The sequence below is a fragment of the Rhinolophus sinicus genome, linkage group LG10, assembly GCF_036562045.2.
Source record: "Rhinolophus sinicus isolate RSC01 linkage group LG10, ASM3656204v1, whole genome shotgun sequence".
NCBI classification, from domain to species: domain Eukaryota; kingdom Metazoa; phylum Chordata; class Mammalia; order Chiroptera; family Rhinolophidae; genus Rhinolophus; species Rhinolophus sinicus.
Genome location: NC_133759.1, coordinates 89,945,794 through 89,971,252, shown reverse-complemented (window position 1 = coordinate 89,971,252; position 25,459 = coordinate 89,945,794). Strand labels below are relative to the sequence as shown.

Here is a 25,459-nt window from a genome sequence, read left to right as displayed (position 1 = left end):
TCTTCCTGTCGATATTTTGCGTCTCCATACTGGTGTTACGAATCACTATGTTTTTAAATAATTGTTCTAATCCTAATGAAAATCACATTTAGTGTGTGTTTTAATGCGGGCTAAGCACTGTCAAGCACTTTTGAGGGAACCAATTTTTGCCCCATCTTACCTCTGAGGGAACCTATACACGGTGAAGTGAGCTTTGCCAAAGTCCAAGGCAGTGAGAGAGGCAGGATTCTGCTTATAAACCTCATCAGACAAGATTTCGTTTACTGTATTTTGTAGTTGAGGTTTGCTTTAAAGAAGCAATCGGGATATTATTCCTGCCAAATTATCACCAGGTTGTAAACCCCACAAGGGATGGGACCGTGACTTTTGGTCACTAATGTGTACCCAGTGCCTGACATGTAACAATCAATCTTTGTTGAATGTCTGAGTAGAATTTGAAACTTAACCTAATCATCTTTTTAAAATATATATTTTTTTAAATTTTGGAATTAATTTCAGACTGGCAGAAAAGTTGCAGAAATAGTACAGAGCTATCTCTCAGTTTCTCTCATTGTGAACAGTAAGATAGAGTATTTTTATAAAACCTAAGAAACTGGCATTGGTACATTACTGTTCACTAAGCTCCAGACTTTACCTGTTCTTTTAATATGCTTTTAAAATTGCACATCTGCCTCCCACTCCGATAAGCTCTTCCCTCTCTCACCTACTAGCACAACCTCTTCGTTACACGCAAGTGCAATTTGAGGCCACACAAGGAAGAGGACTTGCCCAATGTCACACAGCAGAAGTGGAATGTTCTAGAACTCACTTCTCCTGAAGCTAATCCCACTGCAGTATGAGTGGTGTCCAAGTGGCTGTGCTCCTTGGGGGATGCGTGGGTGGTGAGTGGGGGAACCGGATGCTGACACTGGTATGCCCTGGAGCCTCATTGGGAAACAGGAAGGAGACTGCACAGCCTTCCTCCCAGCATCATTCTTTCTCCATCTTTGCACCTGCCAAGGCCCCTCTATCCCATTAGCCCCCTCCCCCCCAACTCCTAAATACTCCATTCTGTCAGCCTCAGGCACACTCCTTCACACGTGATCCTGGGCAGTAAAAGATTAATGCTCCTTTTACTACCCAAGCAAATTTGGAGGACCTCTCTGTGAGTTGGGCACGTTTCTTGGAGATGAGAGTATCTGACATCTCCAGCTGAAGGGCTTTGGAGGAAATTCTGGAAGGCCACAGAGAGTGACCTGAAACCAACATCATAACCAAGAGGAAAGGGAGAACAGGACAGTGAGTGGTTTGTTCAGAGTACTTATTCCATGCCAGGCAGCCCCAGACTTGCATCCTCTGAGAGCCTGGGCAGGGGCCTTAACCCCTCTGGCCTCAGTTTCCTCGTTTGCCAAACAAGGGATAATAATAATAATAATAATACAACTACCTCCCAGTACCAAGCTGTTTACTCATTGAACAAATAGTTATAGAATCAATAGTTGAACAAGATAAAGGCCCTATCCCCATCCGGCACCCCACAAAGACTAGTGTCTATTTAAGAAGAGTAATCAGCAACTAAAGAAACAAACAAGATATTATCCAGGAGTAATAATACCGGAAAACAAGAAATCGGGTTAAGCTCATTCAAATTACAGTGGGTTGTTTTCTTGAGTCTGATAAGAACTGTTTTAGAAGGTGGATTTTAACCATCCTTGGGTGAAATGAGAAACCTTTGGGATAGGAGCCAATGTGAAATTTAAACATGGTCAAGACCATCAGGCCATGGTTCCTAGGCAGAGCTACACACGGCAGTCCTCTGGGGAGCTTTTAAAAATCCCAATACCCAGGCCATACTTCAGACCAATTACATCTAAATCACTGGAGGTGAGACCCAAACACTGGTTGTTTTGGGTTTTTTTTAATCCCAGTTTCTTAAAATGTGTAGCCAAGGTTGACATCCAGTGATATAAAGCATGCAATAGGTGCACACATACCCTGCATACATGAAAGAGTCAGAGACCTCACATACATGAGAGGTTCAGAGACAGATAAGAATATGAGGAAAATATGACATTCTGAGCTCAGGATAAGGTCAGGTGTTCTGGGGTTCTGGGGGGAAGGAAGATCATTCTCAAGATTAGAAGAGCAGATGTTCAATAAGAGTTTGCCCTGTCCTATAGATAGGTCATAGAAAGTTATTTCAGGTGATAATGCTTATTATGGGCAAGGCTCCAAATTTAAATTCTTTAGGGGAGAGGTAAAAGTTTCTTGTGAGCCCACAGGGTCTCAATTGCCTTCAGCTCAAAATAGTCCACATGTAAATAACACATCTTGGGGAGACCTGTTCTGAACCCCTTCAAAGGTGATGCAGTGTAGACATAAGAACACTTTGTTACTACCTAATCTCTGTGGGGTTTCGACCCAAAGATAGTCTGGACATCTGGTTTTAAATCTTGGCTATTCTTTTTATTATAGGTGAATTTTCAAAATGAAGTGTTAAAAAACAAAATACAACCAAGTAAATTTGACGATCTAATGACTTTATTAAGCGGTTCATAAATTGGGCAGCATCCCATCTAGCAACGAGAAAGGTTCTCTGCGGCGTTGTACAAAATGATAGGTTTTTATAGCAAAAAGCGTAAGACAAAGGAGTCATTAAAGGGTTATTTTTTAGACCAAGACATCTTCTTTTGGGGGGAAGGGAATGGCAAGGTTTTTATCATGCAGAATGCCTCTTCTTTCTGTGGGGAATGGAGAGGGCCCACTCAACAGATTGCTGGTTCTTGACCAGGAAATTTCAGACTGATTAAGACCGTATTTCTAGGAAAGGTTGAACAACAGTTAGGTCAGGTATTAGATCTAGGTTTGGTATCATGGGCTTTAGCACAAGTGACGCCATTTTGAGTCTGTGGTTTTCTCTTTAAGAGAAGGCAAAACTCACAGCTCTCATAGATATACAATGAGCACACATCAGAGATTTAATGTAACTCCTTCAATGAGGGAATATGGGAGATAATACAATCAGTGTAAAGAAGACTCCAAAGAACAAACCTGTTTATAGACCAGTAGTGTTGATAAATGCGCAAATGGAGACAAAACTGGCCTTTTCCATAATGGGGGAGAGAAGTCAATTTAACCTCCACAGGACAAAAATTTACATGTGTGTAGGCAAATACTATTTTTCATTCTTATGAATTATCTGCTTCAGAGGAAATAGAAGGCACAGAATCCATCACAGAATCAGAAGCAGATATATGGAAGAGTATTCTCTAGACAATGAATCGTTTTCCATTAAAGTTCTTACAAAAACAGAAACAAAAACGTCAAAATGGAGTCTCTTTTGCCATGTCACCAAACCAAAACTTCATAACTAACCTAATTGCAGTTTCAGCCTCTTTCAAAAGTGGAATTTTAATCAGCCTGGAATTTCCTAGTCAATAGTATAGAGGTATTTTTGCCTGATAAGACCCCCAGCATTCTCCTAAAGGAAGGTGCCTTGCCTGAAATAATCCTCTCTTTTAACTTCCTAGAACCACCCTCTTTTTGCCTATAAAAACCTCCCATTTTGTGCAATCCCTGGGAAGCACCTTTCTACTCACTAGGTTGAATGCTGTCATTTTCATGAATCACTTAATAATGCCAATTAGATATTCAAATTTACTCTGCTAAAGTTTTGTTCTTTAACAAAGCCCAAATTTTTGTTTAAATGGTCATGGTATTTCTGACTTTAGGCAATGTCTTTAACCTCACTGGGCCTCAGTTTCCCTATTTGTAGGAAGTTAAGATCAAACGAGATGATCCCAAGGTCTCTTTCAACTTTGAGAATGTGTATATATGGATAAAACTAGAAGGAACACTGAAAGTTATTTCAACCCCCTCTGATTAGCCCATTTTAGAGAGCAAGAAACTGAAGCCCAAGGCCACCCAGCAGAGGTAAGATGAGGACCCAGGTTTCTAGTCTCCCAGCTCAGGGCCACATCCCCCAGCATGACTGCAGAGCTAACAGGTGCACCACCCACCTCGCACCTCACCCATCTGAAACCTGAGAGCAGTGGAACCTGACAGTGCCCTGGGGTACAGGGGTTGGACTGGTATAACAAGACAAACAGGCTGAGGGAAGATGCCCCAGAAGCAGCCTCTCCCACCAGCCTCAGTCTGAGGCCTCTGCACAAGTTTGCATCACTTTGATTTCCCAAAGAGTTTCATCTTATTAGAGCCTTTGCCTAGAGAGAGCTTTGATGCTCAGTGTTACTTTGACATGTGGATTATTTTGAGCTGAAGGCAATCAAGACCCTGGGGGCTCATGAAAAACTTTTACCTCTCTCTTAAAGAATTTAAATTTGGGGCCTTGGCCATAATAAGAGTTACCACCAGAAATAGCTTTTGATGACCTATCTATAGGGTAGGACAAACACCTAATTACTCAACAGCTGCTCTTCTTATCGTCCTGTGAATGACTTTTCTCCTCATATATATGTAATTAAATTTGGTTATTTTCTCTTATTCTGTCTAACGGCAATTTAATTATTAGACCAGCCAAAAGAACCTAGAAGGGTAAAGGAAAATTTCTTCCGCCCCTACACCCTATAACACATGTTGAGGTGCGATGGATTCCATGATGTCTGAGCGTCAGTCCAGATGCAGCATCTTTGATTCTGTAAAGTGTCCAGCTCCACTGAGCTGCCCTCGAGGCGCTGGGTGAATCCAAGCAGGCTTACCAGAATCCTGTTCTTTGAACAGCTCTGCCTGCCTTTTCTTACCTCTTCTCACTCCCACTTCCTTCCCTAACCCGCCCCCTCTGCTGGCCTCTAAAGTAGCTCTCAAGGATTATTTCAATTCAACAAATCCTGGTTGTTTCTGCTAGTAATTTTCCAACCAAGGACAATCCCGTTGACTTCTCCGGAGGCCCAGAGAACGCCTAAGAGAACATTAATTGTCTGATGACTCCCAACCAGGATGTGGATGAGAGTGAGGGTATAAGGATCTTGTCCGTTCTCAGAACTTGGGACCTGGATCCCAGGACAGGGGCTAAGAATGCATTAGCCAGATTTCAGCTAGGCAGCACCATCATCAAAACCCTATTCAAGGGGCCCTTTGCAGTTTACAAAGCATTCTGTTAGCTGACTCGTTCGTTCTGCTTGCACATTGTTGCCTGCAGAACTGGGCTGAAACGTGAGTGAGGGTGTCGGCTGCCACCTGTAGTATATTCATAATACCGGCAGGGGGCGACCGCTACCCAATTCAGGTTCAAGTTACCAGACACAATGGCCCGGTGTGGACAGATCTGATTTTCCAAAAGAGATTGGAAATTCAGACTTTTATGTGAATTCTTTAAATCGTTAAAGATGGGCAGCTAATTCAGATCGTTATAAAAGACTGCATGAGCTAAAAATAAGTCTGCCGACAGATGTACTCTAGAGAATCCCAGTGGGCAAATTCTGAAGTTCCATCCCAGAGTGTGGGATTCACACTTCATTCAAAAATGCCAGAGTTTATACATCATTATTCTAACATCCGCATTTTACATGTTGAGAGACTGAGGTTCAGAGAAAAGAGGGATTTGTCCAGGTTTGTTAGGGCAAGGCCAAGAGTAGGAGCCGGGCGTCCTGACTCCTGGTCTAGGTCTTCTTGAAGTAGGAGGCACTCCCACCAGAACCCTGGGGTCCCCAGTGGGGCCTGATTCTATAGCTCCGAGGGCGTGCCCCAGGGAGCAGGTCCTGCCAAGGGGAGCCCTGACCGGGCTGGGGAGGTCGCCAGAACCCAAGGGCAGGAGGGGGAGCCGGAGTTTATTTTTAGCTGCTTAGAATGTGCCTCTAAGCCTTATTTAGACATCAGCCGACAGGGTGAGCTGGAGGCAGCAGGGGCGGGGGAGGAGATAGCCCCCTCCCCCTCCCCCTCCCCGGGCTTCTGTTACAACTGCTCTTCCCAGCCCGCCCCTTCATCATCCTTTCTGGGGGCTCGTGCGGCTCTAAATAGCACCCTTTGCTGGGTGGGCTCTGGCTGGCTTTCTTTCTCTTCCACCTCCATCCATTTCTCCCCATTCCCCACAGTTCCGCAGAGAAATCAAACTCTAGGGCCATGCAATGTTTTCTTTTTCACCTGGAGTCACAGATCTCTTTGAGAAGCTGTAGTAGTTTATCGTCGTGGTTTAGAACTCAGGTTGTGGAGTCTGATGAATCTTCCCCGGGTTCAAATCCAGCACGTGACCCTAAGCAAGTCCTTACACTCCCAAACCTGAGTTTCCACTTTAGTACAGTGGAATTAGTAGCCCATCCCATCTCTTTCATGGTTCCTGAAGATTAAATGTGATGAGGTATGTAATGACCTTGGAATATCATAATTAATCCTCCATAAATTACAGTGATGGTGATTAAAGCTCTAGACCCTCCACACAGAAAAAAAATTAACTAATTATATGCACACGATTATGAACGTAATTTTAGGAAGTTTATGTAAACTCTGAAGCCCGCTGATCCCAATCCAACTTCAGACTCAATCCAAGTCATTCATTCATTTGTTCAACAAATCTTTGCGAGCGCTTATTCCATGCCAGGTACTAGGTGAAAAGTAGGGTGGGGGTGTGAGGTCAGAGAAACATATGTCTATGAATTATCCAGGGTCAAAACACAAATCAATAGCGAGCCAAGGATCCGAATGAAAATCTTTTTTAAAAAACAAGGCGTAATTGATGCACAAAAACTGTGCCTATTTAATGTATACAATTCAGTGGTCTTGGACATACGCATACACCCCTGAAATCATCACCAAAATCAAGGTAATAGTCATACCTATGACTTCCAAAAATTTCCTGGTACTCTTTTGTTTTGGGTTCTTTTGTTTTTGTTTGTTTGTTTGTTTGTTTGTTTGTTTGTTTTGTGGTAAGAACACTTAACATGAGATCCACTCTCTTAACCAAGGCTGACGTGCACAAGAAAGTATTGTTAACTATAGGCTCTAGGTGGTACCACAGAGCTCTAGAACCAGCTTTCTATTCTCTGTTCCTGTTTAGATACTGCAGATAAGTGGAATCATGCAGTATTTGTCCTTCTGTGGCTGGTTGATTTCCCTTCGTATAATGTCCTCCATGTTGTCACAAATGGCAGAATTTTCTTCTTTTTAAAGGCTGAATAATATTCCACTGTATGTATACACCACCTTTTCCTTATCCATTTATCTGTCAGTGGAGGTTTGGGTTCTTTCCAGGTCTTGTCTTTTGTGAATAACGTAGCAATGAATACAGGCGTGCAAATCTCTCCTCAAGATCCTGATTGCAATTCTTTGAGCTATCCACCTCGAAGTGGGATTGCTGGGTCCTAGTACCAGGTTTTTAAGTCTTTGAGGAAACTCCACACTGTTTTCCATTTACATTCCCATCAACCGTGCTCCAGAGTGTAAGTCTCTTGAATCCCAATCTTGACTCCTTTGAGGACTAACTTCTGTCTCTGGAAAGGGACAAGGACCCCTTCCAGTCACAATCAAAATGGACTAAGCCTCCGTTCCCGTAGGACCCCTACCCCAGCGGATCCTTGCATGGTTTTTCCAACATGCCCTGCCAACATTAGCTTCTGCTTGCATACCTCCCACAATGAAACACTCACTGCCTGTCAAACTGGGCCCCTGAATCTTGGACCAGTTGGCAGGTCTTTCCTCCCAAGGAGATGGACCCCACATTCCTGGGAACTTCTACCCACTGCTTCTAGTTTTCCAAGACTTAGAAGACTGAGCCTCTCCTTCAAGGGCTCCGAATCCGAAAGTGCCTTGAAGAAGGAAGAGGGGTAATAGAGTGAACTGGAGATTTGATCTCCCTCCAGCCTTGCCCACCTGCCAAGCCCCGCCTGAACTCAGGCCCTCCCAGCAATCTGAGTTCCCCAGGCTCCCTCCCTCTGCAGCTGCTTCTTTAAGAAGCGCCACAGGGGCTGGTCCTGCTACTGTCCTTGGATCCTGTCCAGGGCCCTGATTTAAAAGGTATTGCAACGTTTTTAAAAAACAAACATGTGTTGTAACCCAAGGCCCCGGTAACCACAACACTGCCGGCTGCTAGCTGCCGCCTTCCAAGCTGAGAGGAGAGAAAACTGCTCTCTGCCTATCTCGCAGCTCCTCACACTCACCGTAGTTACTATATTATATCAGGCTGGGAGCTCAGTGAGGACAGGGCCTGAGCTGGACCTTTGGTCTTTCTGGACCAAACTGACTTTTGGACCTGCACCAGTTCCCTCAGGAACCATTTCAGTAGATATTTGACGGCTCCAGGAGAGCACTTTCTGTCCACCCTCCACCTGCGCCCCAGAGTGACCATGTATAACTTCAATCAATTAGTGCCACTTCCATTGCCCACAGGATAAAGTCGAAAGGTCTTGGCCAGGTCTGCAAGACCTCTCCCTCTCTATGTGTTTCTTCCTCATTCCCTCCGTTTTCCCAGCACTCCAGCCACACTGAGCCACTGAGCCCCCCAGAAACCCACACAGCACTGGGCATGAGTATTCTCCCCCCCTTTTTTTAAAAATTTTATACATGTATATATTGCAAAACGATCACCACAGTCAGGTTCATTGACACATCCGTCACCTCCCATAGTTACACTTCCCCACTTTCTTGATGAGAAGAATCCCTACTTAATCTACACAACCCAGCTCAAACATCACCTCCTCAGGGAAGCCTGCTCTTCCCTTTCTTTTCCCGGATAGAATTAGGTACTCCTTTTGCTTTTATGGTCGTTTTCCATACCACTTGTTACATTATTTGGCGACCTGGAACAGAGGCAATGTCACCTCCAGCAAATATTAAATATTTGGTTTAGCTTACATGATGTGTGTGTGTGTGTGTGTGTGTGTGTGTGTGTGAGGGGGGGGGAGGGGAAAGATATTTATTTTACATTAAAAAAATGAACAGATTTCTAGTTTCTCTTGAAAAACTGAAAGGTTCGGCCAGCCTGGGCCTTTATTTCCCTCTAACGTCCGCCCACCTGTGCTCCTTTCGGTGGGAATGTGGTTCCCAGTTTGTACCCCACCCCATCTCATGCTGGCCCTCCCCTCACTTATGTACCTGCTCAGCCCTGTAGACATTCAGGTGTTAAGCCTTGGACCTCGGTCGTACCTCTCATATATTCTGGGCCACTCCCATCGACAAATATTCTACCTCTGTGTCCCCGTAAACTATTTAGATGCCCCAGGATTCCAATATGTTGGCAAAGAGTAAACGAATGAATAAAGTCAAGTCAATAAAGAAAATATAAACGTCACAAATTTCTCTGCCAAAGTATTTTTTCCAATCTTTGTCTTGGAAAAAATAGTCCCTGTCCTCACCTTCTTCTGACTCTCATTTTAGTCTCCTGTGGGTAAGATGCTCGCGTGGGGTGGACCGAAGAAGGTGACCTCAGGGCTGGGAAACAGTGGGTTTTTCAGAAGGGAGGGGTTAGGGCAGCTATCTGGTGCAAAAGGGTTGCTTGCATTGTGATTCAATATCAGGTGACACAGATGGAAAAATATTCATTTCTCAAATCAAAGAATGAGGTGAGCTGCTGGAAACTGGGATTCCCACTGAGCAAGGATATACAGTACATATCTTTGGAACTGAATGGAATTAAGAACGTGATGTCAGGTGGGAACATGCAAACGGTGCAAACATGGTTCTCTGATAAGGGACAGGAGGGGACAGCCTGTCGGAAGGGACAAGTAGATGACTGATTTAGGTACAGTTAGGCAAGTGAATATCCGTCTCTGATCTGAGCCTGGGAAGCCCTCAGCGGCTGTTGGAGTCCTGCTCATTTGATTACATTTAAATCAACACGCTGCTCGTCGGAGGACTGTATCCAGAAAGTCACCCTTAGTCCTTAGATGTGAGATGGCTCAGGGCCTGGCTCAGAGCCTGGGGAATGGTCCCCTGTGTTTCACATGGAGGACGCAGTTAGGGGTGGCCAAGACACCAGACACCCAGCCCAGCTGAGGACATGTCGAATGGGGCTCACCTGTAGATTCACTGAGCCCTTAGACCCCACTCTATCCTTCATCTCTGTGCCCACTAAAAAAATGGCTGTCAGACATGAGGAGGACAGAAAGGTTGAAGCAGCTCAAACATAAGCACACATCAGACTTACCTGGAGGACTCGTAAAACACTGGGCCCCACAGCCAGCAGTTTCTGATGCAGCGGGTGTGGGGTAGGGCCCAAGAATTTGCATTTATAATAATTTCCCAAGAAACACTGCTGCTGCTGACCCCTGGACCACGTTCTAAGAACCAGTACTGTAAAGAAATATCCACTCTCGCTCATTACTAGTAGCCCCCAGGCCCTAGAGCCCACCTAAAAAGGTGATGTGCAATTTTCCCTAGAGAAAACCGCTCGGTGAGATTCTGTGCCCCTCCTCCTCGGCCTTATCATATAAGCTCCTGGAGGATCTCATCTGAACGTCACTGATCAGAGACAGCACCAACCAATGATTATTCACACGAATCAACACTTGTTGGTAAAGAAAGTTCCAAGGACCTCCCAATTAATTCAGTTCAACACAATTCAGTACAATTAATGTAGCAATTCGATTCCCTGGTGAGACGACCCACCACAACCACTAGAGCAATAAGGCTCAACTTTTAGTGTGAAAATTCCTGACTCAGTCCTCCAGGTCCTGATTCAATACATTGCAAAGGAGAGAGGGCTCCAGGAAAACTGCATTTTAGCCAACAATGCCCAGATGATTCTGAAGCAAATGAGTCTGCCCACTCCTTGAGCAATATTCCACTGAACATATAAGGACTCAATAATTTTAGGTTCCCTCTCATTTCCTTTTCTTGTTTATATCCTAAGAGGAAGCTGTCAAAGCAACATTTCCATCAAGAGTCTTGCAAATCCAAGGTATCTTTCTCAGCAGAACCTCATGTCTCACCTCCAGAACTGATACTGGGGTACACACAGTATCTCTGAGAGACAAACTATTCTAATTAAATTTAACATAACAACCTTAACTAGTGACCAGGTATTGGTTAGAAATTGCATTCTGCTAGTAGTGACAGAATCTCAATGGCAATCGCTTAAACAAATTTGTTGTTTATTCTATCACATGAAAAAGTTAGGAAGTAGCTGATCAAGGCTGGGGGGTCGGGCTCCATACATTCATCAGAGATGAGACAACTCCCATCTCTTTGCTCAGCATAACAAAATGGCTGCTGGAATTCAGCCATCATGTCTGTATTCCAGGCAGGAAAAGGAGGGGGAGGGGACAAGGAAAGGGGAGTCCCTGCTCCCAGCTGAGTCATTCCCCTATAGTTTTCCTGGAAGCTCCAACCAGTAATTTCCACTTACGATCGATCACTGGCCACCCCTAGATGCCAGGAAAGCTGAGATAAGTTGCCTGTTAGCTCAGCACATTGCTGTCCCAGAAAATACCAGGATTCTGTAACCAAGGAAAAGGGAAGAATGAAAGTTGAGTAAGGTGACTGAAGTCTTTGCCACAATCTACTAAGTCCTGGGTGGGGCGAGGAGGGAGGAGACAGAACTGTGTAACCTTTAGCCTATTAGGGAGGACACACAGAACACACAAACAAGTGTAACTCAGAAGAAAACTGCCAACTGTGCTAAGAGAACTGTAGAGCAGGTGCTGTGAGGCTTTTGGAAGGAGGGCATCTGAGCTGCTGCTTGATGTACAGGTAGAATTAGAGCCCTCAGGGATGGATGGCGAAGAAAGTCACTCTGGGCAGGCAACATATATTTGGGGAACAGTTGGGCTCAATCAGAAGAATCTAAATAGAAAAAGCTTTGGGGCTAGAAAGGTGTTTAGCAGCCACTGAGCCGCGAGTTTCCTAACCTGGGATCCACGCACAGCCCCACTGCCTGGGCTGCAAGGGGGCCCTGAACGGCCTGAAATTCTACGCAAAAGTTTTAAGATATGGGTATATTGTACTTTTCTAATGAAAGAGGCTCAGGATAATGCCTGTATTGTTCTTTCCAATCTTTTCCCAGTGAGCCCACCCCGCCCTCAACTTTTATCCGTTTATACACAATCTAGATACCAACACTAATTCCTCATTCCCCGTCTCCCCAACCTCCACACTCAACCCTGGCTTGACTCTTGCTGTTCCTCCAACTTGTAATTACTCCTCCCTGCTTCTCCTCTTCCCCCTAGATATAGCAAGATAGGTAGTGATTTCACCATCCCTGGAAGTATTGAAACATAGGCTGCACAAACACCTAGAAGGAAAATTATAAAAGAGACATGAGTTGCAAGCAACGGAAGTAAAACATCAGATCCCATCCTAACCTGAGTTTCTAGGATTCCCTTTGGCATGAACGTCCTTTGGCTTTAATATTCCTGCAGGAAGTCCTCTTTCCCTGTCCTCATCCACCATAGTCTCTGACCTCCTTTTAATGCTAATAATTTCCACATGAGGTATACAACTTGACATTAGCTATAGAACCTGTTTTGCATTGTTTCCCATCTTTTCCTAGGCATTGGTCTAATGTAAAAAACACACACAAAGAAACAGATTGTAACTAATTCAAGGACAAGAACTTAGTCTTCTTCTCTTGTACCTTCACTACATCTTGTCCATAGTGACCAAACATCCCTGTGTGCCTAGGACCTAAGAGTTTCCTGAGACATAGGCTAGTTGGTGCTAAAAGTGGGGAAATCCTGAGTAAACTAGGATGAGTTAGTCACCGAACTTGCCCAAGAAATGGGCATATGATAGTACCTGCTTCTGATATTTAACTATGGGTAGACTTTACTGCTGTTCAATAGTATTTCAGGTTCTCCTCCCCTTCTGGACACACATTACTCTTCCCCAATACCTTGAAGTTGGGCATGACCATGTGACTTACTTTGGCCAATGAAATGCATGGGTAGACTTAATGGGTGTCACTTCTGAGTGGAAGCATTTAAGAGTCCATGCACCATTCTTGGTACATTCTCCTCTCTTGCTCTGGCAAACCCTGGAGCCATGGCATTGAGATGGCTGCATCATAGGATGGTATAGAATGTCCCCGTCAAGCAGAAACTGCTGCCCCCACCCCACCTCACCCCATGCTGGACATGTAGTGTGAGCAAAACCTAGCTTCGTTTGTGTTAAGTCACTGAGATTTGTATGCTTTTTCATTGCTGCAGCAAAACCTGACCTAACCTGACTGGTACATCAACCACCAAAAATCTCATTAGCAATGTATTCAAGTTACTAAAGCAAAAAACAAAACAAAAACTCTTCAGAGTTTTTTCTCCAGCAGGAACTTCAAAGCACATAATGAAAAAGCCAAGTTGCATGAAAGTGGGAAATCTGAGCCTGGCCTCCCATGAAGCTCAAAGAACCTGGAGGCAAGACCTCTTGAAAACAGAGGCTCCAGGAACAAGCCTTCCTAATTCCCACCCACCAGCCCAGGTTACTGATTTCAACTGTTGACATTACAAATTGATATCAGTTTTAGAAAGTTCAGCTTCAATGTTCAGATATGAAAGTCTCTAAACGGGGAAACAATTGGTTGAGGATCATACAGGGCATTCCTGGTTATGATTTCCTTGCACATTTTGGCCATTTTTGTGGATTTTCTACTTAGTTAATTCATAGTCCTTATTTCTTTGGGACTTCACATACTTGCCCAAGACTTGATGGTACAAAAACTAATCTTAGTCTCAAATAAGGGTTTAAAAACATTACATTTTTTATCTTATTACAATAGTAATTTTCTTATTATGATAGTAATAAGTATATACTCACTTTTAATATAAGACAATGAAGACTAATTTTTAAAAATCCAAAATCTCACCCATCCAGAGGTAATCACTATTAATATATTTTTCACAAGAACAACTTTGTTACATTTTATAACATTTAAAACATTCATCCTCTTTTACTGGTTATATGACATTCGATTTTTATGGATAGCTCATAATTTATTTAATCAAGCTTCTTTTCTTGGATGTTTAGATTTATTTTTTTGCTTGTTTGTTTGTTTCAGTTTTTATTAAAGCACAAGCGCTCTTTCAATAAACATTGTTAATTTAAGTAGACACTCTTTCCCCATCATCTGTTTAGTCCGTCCTACAGCAGTGGTTCTCAAACTTTACCAATGGGTCAGATTGTGACGCTATCAATTCCTGAGCCCCAGTCCCACAGTGTAGGATCTGTAGGCCTGGGTGGGGTCTGAGAATTGAATTTGTATTTCTTTGTTCTTTTTTTTTTTAACTTTTATTTATCTTAAGTGTGTTTTTCCAGGACCCATCAGCTCCAAGTCAAGTAGTTGTTTCAATCTAGTTGAGAAGGGCGTAGCTCACGGTGACCCATGTGGGGATCGAACAGGCAACCTTGTTGTTAAGAGCACCGTGCTCTAAGAAACTGAGCTAACCGGCCACCCTGAGAATTTGTATTTCTAACACAGTTCTCTGGTGTTGCTGTTGCTGCTGGTTTGGGACCGTACTTTGTGACCCACCATCCTATTTTATTCTTCCTTCCAAGATCCTAATATCACCTGTGTCCTCAGTTTCCTGTTTTAGAACTTGTTCAATTGGTCTTACATTCTGTGGAAGTTCTTTTGTGGTCTCATATTCTTTCCCCATTCATGACTGGAAGTCCTTTTTATCAACACACCTTTCCAAGTGTCTCTGGGCCTTGCATAAGTCATTTCCTAATATACTCACAGGCACGCACGCACACTGATGATCAAAGTTAGCTGTCTTTTTCCTGCATTGCCACTGCTAGAAACTTCCCCTAGTAGCAAAGTGAGGGTAGATAAAAGTTCTTTTTCCCAGGCACTGACATTTTTTATGTCCCTTATTCCCACTGCATCTGTCACATTAGTTTGTTGTGATGGATAACACCTTTCCAAGATGGATAGAGTGGAATAGCACAGATACTTGTGAGTGGGAAAGAGCTATTGACCCAGAAGTAAGGATGCATTGTAGTTAAACAGTGTTATTATGTATTTGTAAAGAAGTGTTTTAAAGCTTAGATTCTGGAGTTAAAACTGGATTTTATCTGGACTCTGGTACCTTCTAGCTATGTGAGCTTAGGCAAGTCACCTCACATCTCTGAGCCTCATTTTTCTCACCTGTAAAACAGAGGCAATAACACCTCTGTTGCAAGGAGATGGAAAGAAACAGAAGTAATCTGTGTAAAGTAGCTGGGACAGAAGCAGCCCTCAATAAATGGCAGCTGTTGTGTTTAATTTTTTAAAAACTGTTTTAATTTCTTTTTCCTGGCTTTCGCTCTGCTGAGGGCCCGGAAAAGCATCCATTGCTCATCGGGATCTTTTCCGCCCTAGCCAGAGTTTCCTATCACTTACAAAGATTCTGGTCACCTGCCTCGAGCGGCGGCACCCAACGGGCTTCGCTGAGGCCCTGCTCTTAGGGTGTTTACGGCGCGCGGACGCCGGGCTCCAGCTCAAGTCTGCGCTTTCAGGTTCAGTTTCAGGGTCTCGCCGGCAGCCCTGGCAGGCGGGCGCGGAGAGGGCAGCGGGGCCCCGACGGCAGGGTCCTCTGGGGGCCCCGGAGTTGGGAGGAGAAGTCCGGGAGCCCCCGGAGGAGAATGGGCTGCGGACACAGCACACTGAGCTGCTGCAAACCCCCCAAAAAGGTAAAGGGCGCTGGCGGAGAAGTTTGCCTAGGGAGGGGAGGGAAGTGTGGAACCGCTCCGCCGCAGGGCACCCTCGGCACCGCGGGCTCCCTCTGGTCGGCCGGGGCATGCCAGGAGGAGAACTGCGAGAGGCCGGCACCGAGGGAGGTGGGGAAGGCTCGGCCGGGCGGAGCTCTTTCCCTGGCCCCGGGCTGAGCCGCGCGGGGCAGCGGAGTTTACAAACACAGCCCCTGGGCCCAGGAAGGGCAGCTAATTCCGGCTGCCAGAGTGGGGAAAGCTCTACTGCCAGTGGCAGGTGCCCTTTTCCTTCAGTCTGGGGCTGCTCGCTGTGTGGCCATGGACGAGTGACTTGACCTCTCTGGCCCTTCGGCTTTCCCACCATTCAAAGGACGATCATCTCTAGGGCCCGCTACTCGCAGAGTGGTCCAAGGATTCACAGCATCCGCGTCACGTGGGACCTGTTAGAAATACAGAATCTCAGGCTTTGCCCCAGACCTGCTGAAACAGAACCTGTCTTTTAATACTAAGATGCTCAGGTGATTACAATAAGCTTTAAAGTTTGAGAAGCGCTGTCTCCAGAGTAGGTGCATGTGGGCTGTTCTCGGGGAGCTGGGAGGGGCTGAAGAGGGAGGAGAGCTACAGCCTGCTGCCCTTCCTCCTTTCCTGTCCCTCCCGCAAGGGGCCTCCGAGCTGGGTTAGGGCCCAGGAGACACTACTCGGGTTTCTTGCAGTGGGACCAGCTGCCCCTTGGGGTCTGACAAGCCAAGAAGGACAACCTCCTGAGGCACAGAGCCGCGGAAGGGAGGACCCTCAAATCCTGGCCCTTTTTCCTGCTATTGCCTGCCCTCCAGCCAGGTGGGAATAGGTGCTTCCATAAACTTGATAGTCAGTTCCCTGGCTCGAACTGTGAGAATAGTTTCATTGGACTGGAGTCTCTCTCTGCCCTTGCGTTGCTCGTGCCCAAGCACAAGCTTTTCTGCCTATTGGGTATTCAGTCCTGTCCCCAACCTGGATGAACCCGTTCCCTGTCCTGTACTTCACCCAGGAAGATGAGTTTTGGTCCCAAGTACAATGCGTCTCCTGCGCTTTCCTTGCTCCTCCCTTACTCCCAGTTAAGAAAACCTCACCAAGCTCTGACCCAGAAACCCTCATGTCTTCCCTGGCTCCAAAAGGGAAACTGAGGCTTGCCTCCATCAGCGGAAGCAGAGGACTGGCAGACGGGGTGATGGGCAGACAAACAGATAAACCTGAGCCTGGCTTGAGACTTGTAACAAAGCTGGTGATAGGTGGACATCAGTCCTGGGCTTAGATCCTGGCTCTGCCACAAACATGCTGTGTGATCCCAAACAAGCCTTTAACCACTCTCTGGGCCTCAGTTTCTCCCTAGATCTAGAGAGGGAGTGGGGTGAGCAGGACGATTTCTAACAGTCTGGGAGTCTGTGTTCTCTGCACCTGGGTCAACCTTGCAGCCTGCAAAGTGGGCCAACGGTGAAGTCCATCACGTAATGGTGGGAGGAGCCTGGAGGAGGCGGGGCCCTGTGCTAGGCCTGACATTGCACAGGTGGAGAGGAAACCATGGTGAGCATGGATTCCAGTGCCTGCTGGCCCTTCTAAGAACCTTACCAGCTGTCCCTCTCTGTCCCTGGCACAGCCTGAACTGGACCCCCACCCCAAACTGAAGGGCAAGTAAAGTCGGCACAGACTATCGGAGTGGGCAAGGGCCTTGGGTACCACCTGCGATGAAGCACCCAGAGTACTAATGGAGGGTTAGGCCTGGAGTAGTAAAGGGTCTTGAGTGATATCACAGAGCAACTTAGAGCAGAACCCTGGTATGCAGTCCCCTGGTCCAGTGTTCTTTGTCTCCACCCCTACCCTGTACTTCTGGTGGCCTTTTTATGATTCCAAAGCCCTTTGGCATAAAAGCCTTCACCCTGTTGCTTCAGAGCAGGCTGGCATGTCTTCCCTGCCCCAGCAATGCCAGAGCCCTGCCCCTCAGTGGCAGGACTTGTAATTCAGTTTTGTTTAAAGTTCATGCCTGTTTCATGTTTATACCCAAATTTTTCATACAGGTGCCAACCCCGGAGCTCCCAAACCCATGCCCAACAGGCCACCAGCCCCCTGGGGGAGAAGTGTCTCTAAGGATGGGATGTACCTAAATGAGTTCAGACTATAGGGGGTGGGGCCACAACAACAATGACTCAACCTGAGTGGCAGTTGACAGAGTACTTTCACATCCTGCTGAGCTCACAAAAGCCCTGGAATCCAGGCTGAGCTGCAGCATCTAACCCACTTGACAGGTAAGGAGACAGAGGTTTAGGGAGGACTTTAGAGTCAGTTGGTGGCAAAGCTGTGCATCTGAGCCTGGTTTTTGGAACGTCCCACCTCGCACTCACTGCCTGGTGTAGAGCACAGAGCAGGTGCTATGTAAACATTTGAGTGAGTGAATGAGAACCAAGTAGGAGCCAGGCTAAGGCTTAGCCACTGTGCAACAGGAGTAGCTCATCCAGCCTTGGGAGACACAGGAAGGCTTTTTGGACTGGGTGGGGGGATGCCTTGACTGAAGATTTGGTAGGAGTTACCCAGTCAAGATTGAGAGAACAGCCTGAGCAGAGGCTGAGCCAGTGAAAGTTCAGTACATTGGGGCTCGTTGTGGAGAGTGGAGGTGGCAGGCAGCAAGGAATGAGGCCAGAGCTTTCCGTGGGATCTACCCTAGCTAGGGACAGGGGTTTGACCCCTAGGACTTCTCAAGCTCCCTCCAGGTTCAAGGATCAGAGCGTTTGCTGAGTTCCGTGGTCGACGGTGTCTGGTGGCCTTGGCTGACCAGCTGTTCTAGTCTCCACCGAGAGGCTAAGTCACTGCTTTATTGGGACAAGTTGAAACCCTAGTGAATGAACAAGTGGGGATTCCTAGCAGAATGGGGGTGGGTACTGAGGAACCATCTGCATTGTGTGGTCTTAAACTTGTCTTGGCAGAAGCCATTGCTGATGGGGCCATGTTCCCTGGGAGGACTTGGGAGAAGGCTGGCAAAACAGAATAGGGGTCAAGGAAACAGGCTTTCCATGGACTTGCCTAGAGGAGTGACATGGAAATATGTGGGGCTTTCATCCCCTACAGGTTACCAGCCCCTCTGGGCAGTGGTGGGAGGAGCAGCTCGGGCCTGCTGGTCAACCCCATGTGTGTGTGCCTGGTGTAATGTCTGCACTCCCCAGTTCCCCAGGCTTCAGCTCTGGCCACAGTTCCACAGCCCTGAGCAGGGTGTCAGGGAAGCTGGCTCAGCTCTGCTCCCAAAGCTGGGCCTCAGGCAACAGGTTCTCAGTGGGTCAGTCCTTTACGATCATTTCCAGGTGGTAGGCCAGGTGAGAGAGAGGGAGAGATGCGGAAGTGAGTGGCATGAAGAGCCTGCAGGAGCGTAAATAATTCTGAAACACAACCAGAGACACTAAGGGCGTGGGTTTGAGAAATGGGTTCACAGATTCATCTGGTAACTTGGCACATGAGGTTCTGGGCTAGGTGCTGCTTCAGTCCCGACTCCATCACAGAGCTAGTAAGCGAACGTGGAAGGACTTGGCTTCTCCATGCCTCAGTTTCCTCATCTGTAAGATAGGTGTGATACTAGCTCCTGGGTCATAGGGTTATTCTAAAGATTAGATGAAAGAATGCGTATAATAGAGTCCCTGATACACTATCAGTTGGTATGCCCTTGATAAGGAATGTGAGTAACATCATAAGGGAGACATAGTTATCCTTTAAGGATGTCACTGCCTGGATTGTACCCAAGGAAATCAAACAGGAATGTGGGAACCAGGGGGACCAGGGGGACATTAACATCATTGGAAGGCTGTTGGGGTTGAAGGATGGAGCCTGGAGCCTGGCCACCGTCTTTGAACCTCTGCAGTATTGTCAAGGGGCATGAGGAACAGCCTTGTTCTCTGTTGTTCCAGAGGCAGAATTGTGGCCAGTGAGGGGATGCTACCAGTCACCACATTCTACTTCTCATGAGGAAGAAGGGGAGTGAGTTCCCCATCTGTGGAGGATTTCAAGCAGAGGTCAGATGAAATTTTGGCAAGAATAGAGGAGGGGATGCAAGTCTAAGGCTAGCAAATATATATATTTTTTAAACTTTTATTTATCTTAAGTGTGTTTTTCCAGGACCCATCAGCTCCAAGTCTAGTTGTTTCAATCTGGTTGTGGAGGGCGCAGCTCACAGTGGCCCATGTGGGGATCGAACCAGCAACACTGGTGTTACTAGCATCGCGTTCTAACCAACTGAGCTAACCGGCCGCCCCAAGACTAGCAAATATTTAGGATTCCACTTAAGAAATATAATTATTCTGATTATTATACTATTTGAGACAAAATTTCAAAATATGGAGAAGTATGAAGAAACTTAAAAATTGCTTTTAATCCCACCATTATGAGATCACCTCCGTGTACGTTTCAGTGTCATTCTTTCTATTGTTTGTCCTACTATATAATATACATGAGGGTGACTATTTTTTATAAAATTGGGAATATATTTTAAGTGGTTATAGTCTAGTTACTTAATATTTTACCGGAGGCATTCCCTCATGTTAAGTAGTCCATGGAAACATGATTTTTCATGGCCACCTAGCGTGCTGTCCATATCCCGTGGCTTATTGAACCAGTTCAGACACTTGAGTGTTTACATTTCCCATCCTACCCTCTTGGTTCATGAGCTTCCTTGTCCTTGCGTTTCATCCTAACCCGGAGAAGTATGGCTTTGTGTTCAGAGGGGAGCGGAGAGGATGAGGCAGGGCCTCCTGAGGGAGACGGCATCTTGGCTGGGTTTTGCGGTGGGTGTGGCTGCACCATATGCTAGAGGAGTGGGGTGTATGCAAGGCAGGGCCCCCGCACCTGCTCAATAGGAACAGGGCAAATCTGACTTCTTAACTCAGTTTGCTGAGTATGCAAGGAAGCTGCTTTTCCCGGGCACTGAGCCCTCTGCACCAAGCATTGTGGGAACGCTGGATGCATGTGACCTCTGAGCTAGTGGTTTTTGCCCAACCCAGAAAACAGTACCCACCCTCACCCCCCAAAATCATCCCAGCTAAAGCCAACACAGGCTTCCATATGCATGCATGCTGAAATCTTGTGAGGTTGAACCAGATTTCTGCGTTATAAAGGAACGTATGTATACTGTGACCTAAAACCCATTAGAAAGATTTCCTCATCACCCTTGCCTTGGGGACACAACCTTTGGTGACACCTTTACTGCACATGTACATATTTTTAATTCTGTTCTTTCCCTTTGTAGGTGAATTCCCAGGCAGCTAGCGTAGGCCCCCTGAGCACCCGATATGCCCTTAGCCACCTAAGGATTCATCTTTGCCTCCGTTGGATGTTGAGTTTGGGGTCCATGCTTCATGTCAGCACTGGTGTCTTTTGTTGTAAAAAAAAAAAAAAATCATAAAAGGTGAAACTTCAGGTTAGTTGCTGATAAGCAGGCAAGTCAAGGTGGTGACACCCCTGGTAGGAGAGCTGCCACCTGACATCTCAGTATTCCCAGGTCAGTTAGTAAACAAAAGTCTGAAATCTGCCTGGAAAAGGCAGTCTCAGGGGTGTCAGTATAACATTCATGAATGGTCATGTTCAAAAAATCAACTTGGAAGATGTAACGGATGCCCCAATAAAAGGAAGTGTCTGACAGTTGGCCCGAGTCCTGGCTCTGACATCTTGGGCTGCACTTGGGTTTCCACCCCAGGACCCGCACTTTGCCCTCTCTGTGTCCTCTACGCTCAGAGCATGATGAGCCTTCCCAGATAACCTGCGGGGGAAGGGCCAGGCAGGGAGCAGGACTGGCAGGTGAGGACAGGGGGAGCTCTTATGACCCCACCATGGGCGGAGAGAAGCAAAGGAGTGGGAGAAAATCCATCCATCTTTCGCATAAATTGATCTAAATCTGTCTATTACCTGAAGACGAGCCATTGTACTTCTCTCGCCAGGTGAAGTTTAATCCTTAAAAATCATTCATCTTGTCTTACTTTATAGTCTAACCTGAATCTTCCAAAACATCTAGGCCAAACGCCTTACAATACATAAAACATCCATTCCGTCCGTGCTTCCCCCAGATAAATGATGGACAGCCTGACCTACTTCCCGTATTCCTTCCCCCCAGCAGCGGAATTCTTTTTCACTGAGAGTCTATGAACCTTGTAGACCTCTCACCATTTCTCCCCTGCCCAAGCCGCCCTGCCCCCTCCTTAAGGGAATAGCCCTGACATCAGAAAAGGTATCTATGCTGAGCTAAATAGAGTCCCTGCAAAATTCATGTACATCCAGAACCAATAAATGTGACATTTGAAATAAGGTTTTCACAGGTATAATCCAGTTAAAATGAGGTCATGCTGGATTACAGGGGACCCTAATCCAATGACTGGTGTCCTTATAAGACGAGAGAAATTTGGACATGGATGCCCAGGGAGAAAGCCATATGGTGACAGAAGCAGAGAGTGGAGTGGTGCATCTACAAGCCAGGGAACACCAAGGACAGCAGGGTACCACCAGAAGCTAGGAGAGAGGCCTGGACCAGATTCTCCCACAGAACCTCCAGAAGGAACCAACCCAGTGGATACCTTGATTTTGGACTTCTAGCTTCCAGAACTGTGAGAGAATACATTTCTGTTGTTTTAAGTCACCAACTTTGTGGTAATTTGTTACAGCGGCCCTAGGACAATCATGGATCTTAAGGTTCATTAATCCCCACCCTCTCACACTCCACCCCCGCCGGGCCACCAGTCAAAATAGGCACAAGAATCCAATACCTCCCCTTTGGAACTGTGGTTTTAGCAGAAGAGTAGGGAGCATGGCAAACGAGGTGCTTGGACAAGGCTCCGCTGCTTTTGGATACCAGCTGTAGCATCTGCAGCGGAAAGAGCACTGGATTGGGCATCAGGGATGGGTCCCACATCTGCCTCTCACTAACTCGCTGTGTGATCTCAAGTAGATGTGTTCTGCCTGGGCTTGATTTCCCTTCTGTCAAATCACTGGCTTGGTTGCTTTGTGCTTCCAAGGGAGGTATACATTTTATTTCTTGTTGTTGTTCATTTCTTTGTATGCAAGTAAAACTTGAATACACTATTGTTTTAAAATTTTTACCAATTCGAGTAAAACTAAAGCTTCCCCTCCTTGACCACAACAATTTTAGTCCTTTCTCTAGAGATGACGATTGCCATCTGTTTGTGTGTTTTCAGGTACGTTTACCTGTGCCAATAGAAATAGTTTATTTTGCATGCTGGTATTCCACCAAGTCCCTTTCCATCTTTGTATGTAAAGATCTACTTCATGTTTTTTAAAGCATATGAGTGACATTACAGAGTATCATACAGCTCAGTGTATTGAACTAGTGTCCCTTCATGGACGTGAGGCTAGTTACCAGTGTTTCCCTGTTGCAAAGGACACTGCCCTCAGCGTCCTATTGGTGCCATCGTCCGTCCTCACTAATGGGTGCCTCTCTGCTGGCAGTGCAATTGGAAGGTGCTGAGCACGCAGCAGGTAACCTGGGAGACGGCCACTGAGCTCTCTGTCATCCTCTGCTCCAGGCCTTCCCTTTTACTGCCTCCCACAGGGCTGCTGCAGGACAGGGTGGGGGGAAGGGCTCAGGACCCCCACCCAGGCCCTCCTAAACAAGGGCCCTCCTTTCCTGTCCTCCAGAGAAGCCCTCTTCTAGCAGGTGCTGACAGCCGAGTGTGTCAAACCACCAGCCCTGCCCTGCCCAGAGCCAATGAGCATGACAGGACTGATAGAGGATGAGGTGTCAGGATGACCTCACTCTGCCCCTTCTTCTACATTCATGGCATGTCAAAACCAGAAGGACTCTGACCTATCCCATTGCCCAACTCCACGCCACAGAAAAGAGGAAACAGAAGCCCAGAGAGGGAAGGTATGCCTCCAAGGTCACACAGCAAACAAATGGCAAGCCGGGGCCTCAACTCTGGACTCGCATTAAAGAGTTTGCCATTGGGTTGGGAGACAGGTAGATTTTTGGCAGTGCGTCTGTGCCCTCAGCCTGTCTCTTCCCCCACCCTGGCCAGTGACACCATTTTCTGTCCTGCTCCTTCAGAATCCTTCTGCCTGCCAGGCTGACCCAAATGTCAGAAGCAGAGCTGAGTGCTTTGTCAGCGCCGGACCCGCAAAGGCGATCGGAACTGGCAGACACCCTGGGAAGCCGATAGGGGACAAGAAAAGGCGGGCTCCAGGGAGGAAGAGAAGTACTATGATCTGTCGGAAAGCCTTTCTCTAGGCCTTAGCCCCTCCACCTGTGCACGAGGGGCTGGGCGCAGCACATGAGAGCTGCTTGACTGTGTGGCATGATCTGGCTTAGCAGGTGCTTGAGAGGGAAGTGGTTCCATCCTCCCCTGAGATCTCTTTCATCAGAAGGTCAGACAGGAGCAATCAGACCACATCCGCCCCTGATTTGCGGTGCTCTGGGGACACTACAGGTGTTCAGACAATGGGTGGTGCCCCCAGTGCAGCTCCTGCCTTTATCGGTTGTGTAGTCACGTTGGCCCATCCCCCAGGCAGGCAATGGGTAATGCTGATACCACAATGTGTCATGCAAATGAGTTGAACTAAATCTTCAGTGTCCCTGGCAATGTACCAAAGTGAAACCAAATTCAGGCCTTACTTCAGTGATATACTTCTGCCCATCTTAGAGATGGGGAAGCTGAGGACTGTGTTTGTGGTGTTCTTCCATCTGAGCTGCTGTAATCTGTGTGTGAACGCTAACGTTTCTCAATAGCCCTGAACTTTTAGGCCCTGCCTTTCCTCCACTAGAGGCCCTGGTGGGGGCCCCTGGGGACTCCGTCCCCTCCCCCCCACCTCCTTCCTGCCTCCACTCTCAGCCAATGGGCTCTGACTGTGGTTATTCAGATCCCGAAACATAGTGCCAGGGGCCCCACCCACGCTGAGTCCAGATACCGGAAAGGCAGCTCTGATACCACAGAGGGGTGTGACCTGAGTGACTTGAGGCTCAGAATCGCGTGTCCCCTAAACATCAAGCTGCTTGGATCAGCCTGGTCTACACACTAAGGAAACGGAAGGGACTCCAGGCTCAGCCTTGAATCTGGATTCTCATTAGGGCTCTGCTCCCCTGCTTTGTGGCCTCTGACAAGTTATTGCCAATCCCATCTCTGGGCTTCAGTTTTTCCATCTGGAAATAGGAAGTGGGGATTGGAATAAACTGTCTCCAGGGGCCCTTCTCACCCTGTCTTCTGCGCCCCAGTAAGCCTTCCTCAGCCAAGGTGGTGTGACAGAGCTATGTGGCCAAGGGAAGCCAGGGCTGTGGTTTATGGGGACCGGGAAGGAGATAGGTGAACTCTCCAGGGCCTGTGATTACTAAACTCTCCAAGCTAAGCAGGGGTGCTGGGGACACAAAGCGCTCAGTCAGACAGACACAAAGCCTTAAAGACCTACGAAAAGGAAGGAGTGCTGGGCTCTAACACGAGGTCAGACCAAGTGTCTTCAGGAGAAGCCGAGCCATCCTCCAGGCTGCTGTTGGCTTCCATCCTGGTAGGATTCCCAAAGTAAGGACGAGCTGTGCAGCTCCTATCTGAGTGGCTTCTACCTTACTCATTTCCCTGGCGAGTCTCAGAGTCTGAGGAAAGTTGAGTTTACCCCATAGCCCTTAGTATGGGACTATGGAAATTCACCCGAAGTACTGCAATCTGAATAATACTCAACAGAGTTCTCTGAAGCTGTTAATACTCCCTGCACTAGCTAAACATTTCATGCTTATCAAAGGTCTTTACTTGCTGAACATCAGGAAATACCTTACAGAATTTTATAGCATTGGCACTGAGGGTCCTCTGAACTCACTCAGTTCAACCTGAAAAATGAAGTTGGCTTCTTCTTGCATGCTACCAGTGATGAGGAGCTCACTACCACCACCACACCTCACCCTCCAATAACACAG

The 25,459-nt window shown here is 46.8% G+C and overlaps 1 protein-coding gene across 1 annotated transcript in view; it reads left to right on the top strand.

Annotated features, from left to right (window-relative positions):
- Window positions 1-15,338: 15,338 nt before the first annotated feature.
- The window catches only part of CCDC69 (coiled-coil domain containing 69), a 32,378-nt gene continuing 22,257 nt past the window's right edge, over window positions 15,339-25,459 (top strand). Inside the window, exon 1 of the mRNA XM_074313805.1 lies at window positions 15,339-15,528. Within this exon, the coding sequence (XP_074169906.1) occupies window positions 15,481-15,528 (48 nt within the window). The 5' untranslated portion in view covers window positions 15,339-15,480. The remainder of the gene's footprint in view (window positions 15,529-25,459) is intronic.